The 6,203-nt window shown below is 50.1% G+C and overlaps 1 protein-coding gene across 2 annotated transcripts in view; it reads left to right on the top strand.

Annotated features, from left to right (window-relative positions):
* NMNAT2 (nicotinamide nucleotide adenylyltransferase 2) overlaps positions 1-6,203 on the top strand; it is a 172,015-nt gene that overhangs the window by 144,867 nt on the left and 20,945 nt on the right. For both annotated transcript variants that reach the window (XM_011927259.1, XM_011927260.1), the window contains exon 8: positions 1,823-1,899. In XM_011927259.1, coding sequence (XP_011782649.1) covers positions 1,823-1,899 — 77 coding nt within the window. The remainder of the gene's footprint in view (positions 1-1,822; positions 1,900-6,203) is intronic.

Below are 6,203 nucleotides of genomic sequence, written 5' to 3'. Positions count from 1 at the left end.
AAGATCATGCCACTGCACTCCAGCCTGGGTAACAGAGGGAGACTCTGTCTCCAAAAAAAGAGAAAAAAAAAAGAAAGTTTACAAATTTATGTTAGACTGCATTCAAAGCCACCCTGGGCCGCATGTGGCCTATGAGCCATGGGTTGGACAAGCTTGATCTAACTGAACGCATAGGCAGTCAGAATGACAGAGACGTGCCCTTCCAACAGAGAACTGACCTAGAACCCTGGGTGGCTCCAAGTGGGCCTGAGGAACAACAGAATCCCGGAAATAAGCCCAGTCTGCAATACCAAGCGTGGTTCCTCTCCACAGTTGGGGAGTTGGGCCAGAAATCCTATGGCGCAACACAGAGGAGCCACTGACTCAGGCAAACATTTCCCCCAGTGGCCCCTGCTGCAAGAGCAGAGGCCACAATAGCCACCACACGCCTCCCAGATTGCCCGGAAGGCAGCCTGCAGGACCTCTGCTGTCAGCTCATCTGTTGCCTCATCCATTCAACATGTCTGAGCACCTACTGTATGCCAGTGACTCTGCCAGACCCTGGGGCTGTAAAGATAAAGCACAATCCCTGCACACAAACAGATCATTAGACTAAGATATGATAGACAGGAGAGAAGACAGGATGCAGGAATATTTCATAGTTACAATCCAGTCCTCAGTGGGACTCCTTGAGGTGGGAAGGCTGCCCTGACCCTGGGACCATGAGATGCTGGCATTGCCCACCATTGGCCCAGTGGCCTCCCCGCTGCTTTAGGAGTCCCACCTAGAGACTCATTCCACAGCAGGGGACAGCTTACCACCTGAAAGCCCCCGTCAGGCCCCAGAATTAGCTACAGGGTCTAAGGCAGGCAGGGCTGCCCGCAGCTTCTCTCGTCTCTCGCCTGGGCCTCAGGGCTCCAGGGCCTGTGCTGGTAGCTGTCTCTGGAAGGCTGGTGGTACCCTCTGTGCAGAGCTGCCTCACTGTTGTCAGACAAGATGCCCAACAGCCTCGGCCTCTTGATGGGAGCGACTGCAACGCCTGGGAGCCACGCTATGCTCCACCTTGAGCCACATCCTGGGCGAGGACTCTCCTCATGGTGTTCTCAGAATGTTATTCCCCACTGCCCAGTTTTAACAAGTGAGTCAGATTGCTGCCTCTTTTGAACAACAATGGGCCTCACTGGGATAATTCAGATGAGTTTAATGAGGGAAGAAACACAACTGACAAGCAGGAAGTGCGCCTGGGTGCCAGGAAAAGTATGGGCACTGGGAGAGGCCTCAGCCTTGCTTCTCAAGCCGTTTGCTGGGGATAGTGGCCATGTGACACATTTTATACACTCAGCTACCTCAAGGTACATTCAATGTCCCCTCACACCCCCTCCCATGTCAGGGAGACAAACCCCAGACAACTCACAGAAACAGAGAATCCAAACTCCATTGACGTTTGAGCCTGACAGGGAGCAAGAGAGTACCTCAGACCTTAGACAAGATGCGTAGCTGGCTCAGCCACTGTTACAAAAACGATCATAAGCCATCGTGGCTTAACCCTCAAAGGTCCACGTCCTGGGAAAGCCAGGGCAGTCGATCACCCACTATGCCCTACTCTCCTTGCATGAATAATTCCTCCCACAGGGGAGGAAGGTGGTCTGGAAATGAGCCCGAGGGAGAGGTGAGCAGGGGTTTCTGCACTGCACACACTCAGGGGCAGGGGCACCTGGGAGAACTGGGTCCCACAGCCCCAGAGGTGGGAGAGTTACGTATTCACCAGGGGAAGAAGGCTGAGGGTTTAATACTTCCCAGGCCTCCACTTACTCCCTTTGCAAACTTTGCTCCCCTTCCTCAGAGCTGCGGATCCTGCTGCTGTGTGGTAGTGACCTGCTGGAGTCCTTCTGCATCCCAGGGCTCTGGAATGAGGCAGACGTGAGTAGCAAGGTTATCGCCCGGCACCCAGCTGGGATTAGCAGGGATGGGAAGGGTACATTTGATTTTGGCCTCCCGTCTTCACTTCTTCTGAGCTCCTAAGAGGGCAGTCCATTCACATCACTATGGTAGAAAATTCTCACCTACCCCCAAGCTTTATCTCCTACTGCGTTTTTACACTTACTCCTCCTCAAGCTTGCTCCAGTAAAGCCCCTGGGAAAAAAGCAAGCTGAGTCATGCAGTATCTGGCTCCAAATAGTGCTGGGGTATGCATGTGTTGCAGGTGAGGAGAAGGAAGGGAGAAAAAAAAAATCTTTGCCCTTTTGAGATTATTGTGTGTTTTGTTTTCCTTTGATTCCTTTTGAAGAGGTGGTAAATACCACCCTGGAATCCCCTCAGCAAGGGAAAAATTGATCCAGAGGGGAGAAGTTCATGGCAAGAGGTCAGCAGGATCCTTGGCAATTGACTTGGCATGGAGGGAACCAGGAGGTTAAACTCACACCACTTAGGAGCTCAGTGACACCTTCTGTTGCGGGATCTGACTGTGATGATCTCAAACCAGCTCACCCATGAATGACTCACTCTTCACACATACATTCATTCTTATCCCTTCATTAATTCATTCATCTGGTAGCCTAAGCTAATGCTAGCTCCCAAACCCATAGCTGTATGCACATTGAATTCCCAAGGCAACAATTCTAGACATAGTGCTTTTTGATTAACTTGCTATGTGACTCTGGACCTGCCTCAGTTTGTTGTTGTTGTTTAATCTATAAAATCTATAGAATGTTATCTACAGCGTTCTGAGATTTTAAAGAAATGTTGTACCACACAATCCTTGTCCCCAAGTAAAAGGTGGCATGACATACACATATGATATATTTTTGGGTACATTTGTGTGTCTCTGGACAGAGATAGAGAGTCAGGACAGAGGCAGAACAGGGTCAGGCTCAAGATTCGAGTTCTACTACAACACAACTCATGACAAAATATATTGCCTTTTTTTTACTTGTTTTTGAGACGGAGTCACTCTGTCGCCCAGGCTGGAGTGCAGTGGTATGATCTCGGCTCACTGCAACCTCCACCCCCCAGGTTCAAGCAATTCTTCTACCTCAGCCTCCCAGGCACCTGGAATTACAGGCACTCGCCACCATGCCCAGCTAACTTTTGTATTTTTAGTAGAGACAGGGTTTTGCCATGTTGGCCAGGCTGGTCTTGAACCCCTGACCTCAGGTGGTCTGCCTGCCTCGGCCTCCCAAAGTGCTGGGATTACAGGCATGAGCCACTGTTCCCTGACAACAAAATATATTCTGAGGTTCAGTTTTTGCATCCCTGAAATGAACCTAATAAGAGTGCCTACATCCCCTGGGTTTGGAAGGCTTAAATGGTATTGTGTTTTGAAAGTGCCTTGCCCCTGCACCTGACACACAGTCACGCTCAGCAAAGCTAATCAGTGAATTTACCTAGACACACAGATACACACAAAGCTATGCAGGGTGAAGGGCATAAATGCTAACATGCTGTGGGATAACCAAGATGGGAGGGAAAGTTTCCGGGAAGTAAAGTATACTGTGTGAAATATACAGTCCTCTCCACCCTGGAACCATTTCCTACCTCCTTTCAGGTAGGAAATTTTAAACCTCCTTTCAGTTCTAAATTAAGTGGCTTAATTAGCTTTGCTTTCCTCGATAATTCACAAGGAGCTGTGAAAGTCAAAAGTAATGTGGCAAAGTTCTGTACAAGAGCTCATCAAAGCTCTTTCAAGAATCCAGGCAAATCTGGGCATTGCCTGGGGCCCCATTTTATTGCGGAGACCTGGGCCATCCTGGAGGAATTTAGAGAGACAAGGTCAGCAGCTATGGCACAGCCTGGAGTGCTGTGGAGCAGGAATCCCTGGGGGCTATTACTAAGTGTGATGGGTGAGGAACCTCCTCTCAGGGGCAGACCCAGGCTTCCTGGAACCTGAAACTTACACAATTTGGGGCCGTGCTGCAGGCCAGTCCCTCTCTGCTCCTCCCAGTTAGATTGCTGACTTAGATTGCAGGTCCTCTAACTTCTCTCCAAAACAGCTGGTCTTGGTGTTGTCAGATACCAACATTATAGGACCAGGGGGAAGAGCCCCAGGTCTCTCCTTTTCTGGTTGATCCCTGGTGCTGAGACCAGGGTTGGTTGGTTAAGACGGAAAATCTGAGAAACCAGTAGCTGTTGATTTACCAAGGATATGACAGCAGAGGTGGAGTGAACTCATTGGGTCAAATATGTTCCCACTTGACCACTTGGCAAGTCCCAGCCCCAACCCTCTTCCCTTTCTGGATTCCCCAGGGAGATCATAGAATGTCTGTCCCATCTGGGTGGTTGTGGAAAAAGGGGAGGGATTCTCCTATCCCATTTCCAATCACCATCTGAGATGGATGACTTTGGAACATCCCCTGGAAGCCAGGGACGGATGAGATAATGAACCAACAGCAAGATCAGGTGACCAACTAGTCCCTGTTTCTGCAAGACTTACCCAGTTTTAAAATTGAAATACTAGGCCAGGCGCGGTGGCTCACACCTGTAATCCCAGCACTTTGGGAGGCCGAGGCGGGCGGATCACGAGGTCAGGAGATTGAGACCATCCTGGCTAACATGTTGAAACCCCATCTCTACTAAAAATACAAAAAATTAGCTGGGCGTGGTGGTGGCACCTGTAGTCCCAGTACTTGGGAGGCTGAGGCAGGAGAATTGCTTGAACCCTGGAGGCAAAGATTGCAGGAGCTGAGATCACGCCATTGCACTCCAGCCTGGGTGACAGAGCAAGACTCTGTCTAAAAAATAAAATTAAATTAAATAAAAACCGGAAATGCTTATATCCTGGGACCTCCCTCAGTCCCAGGTTAGCCACCCTGGAGTCCCAGGACACCCAGCCTAGCTATGCACAGGGGGTACCACGTCCCAGGCCAGTAGGGACCCACATCTAGCTTGTCCAGGGTGGTGAGAAATCCAGTCCCCTGCAGAGGCAGCGGAAGGATTTGGGTGAAGCAGACCCTCAAGCTTCCTCCAGAGGGCTTTCTGGAGCCTGGAGCAGACCTGCTTCTACATCCTGCCAGCCAACTGCTCAGTCCCCTGCCTCAACTGAGCCCAAGTGATCCTTAGAGGTCCTTAGAATCACTGAGTCTGAGACAGAGGGGGGAAAGTTTCAAGAAGCTGTTTCCTCACATAATGAGTGTGAATCTCAGCCTATGGCAGAGGTGTGCCGGAAATATCATGTTAATGTATTTACATCAAATTAACATACCAGTGTAAATCCCTGTCCCACAGGGATGGTGGTAATTTAGTCTCAGCCACTACTAATTAGCAGACCTGAAAGGCTCTTGCACACCCCGAACATGAGGACAGTCCTTCAATTTCAGTTCACCATGGTCACCACAGACATCTTCCCTGTCCAAGCCTTTGTGGTCTCTTGAAGTCAAAGGTGCCCTGCTCCGCACCCACCTGGAGCAGGAAACTCCTGGCTGAGTCTGGAGGCCTCGTGCTGGGCCCCATTGTGATCACCAGGCCCGTTCTCCTCTGAGGCTTTGCCCCTAATGTGCTGCCCAGGAGAGAGGAGGAGTGGGCTCCACAGAGCTCTAGCCTCTTCCTATTGTAGGGAAAGTTGGTGGGAGGGCAGCAGAACCTCTTCTTTGTTCTTTCTATCCCCAAGTCATCTTCCCTATTTTCTCTCCCCTCTTCAGGACATCTAATGAAATGTCTTTTTTTCTTTTCTAAGAGACAAGGTCTCACTATGTTGCCCAGGCTGGTCTCAAACTCCTGAGCCCAAGTGATCCTCCCACCTCGGTCTCCCAAAGAGCTGGGATTACAAACCTGAGCCACTGCACTAGGTTCAAAATTTCTTCAGTGAGTTTAAAGGCATTGACTTCAGGCCAGGCGCTGTGACTCACGCCTGCAATCCCAGCACATTGGGAGGCCGAGGCAGGTGGATCACCTGAGGTCAAGGGTTCGAGACCACTCTGGCCAACATGGTGAAACCCCATCTCTCCTAAAAATACAAAAAATTAGCCGGGCGTGGTGGCAGGCACCTGTAATCCCAGCTACTTGGGAGGCTGAGACAGGAGAATCGCTTGAACCCGGGAGGCGGAGGTTGCAGTGAGCAGAGATCATGCCATTGAACTCCAGCCTGGGTGATAGAGCAAGACTCTGTCTCAATAAATAAATAAATAAATAATAAAATAAAGTCATTGACTTTAAAGCATTCTGGTTTTGTCCTGCAAATTCCTCCTGCAAAAGATCTGGCTCTCTGCTAGAAATAGAGCTGGCCAGCCAGG

Source organism: Colobus angolensis, unplaced genomic scaffold (assembly GCF_000951035.1).
Source record: "Colobus angolensis palliatus isolate OR3802 unplaced genomic scaffold, Cang.pa_1.0 Scaffold702, whole genome shotgun sequence".
Taxonomy (NCBI): Eukaryota; Metazoa; Chordata; class Mammalia; order Primates; family Cercopithecidae; genus Colobus; species Colobus angolensis.
This window is presented reverse-complemented; position numbering and strand designations above follow the sequence as displayed.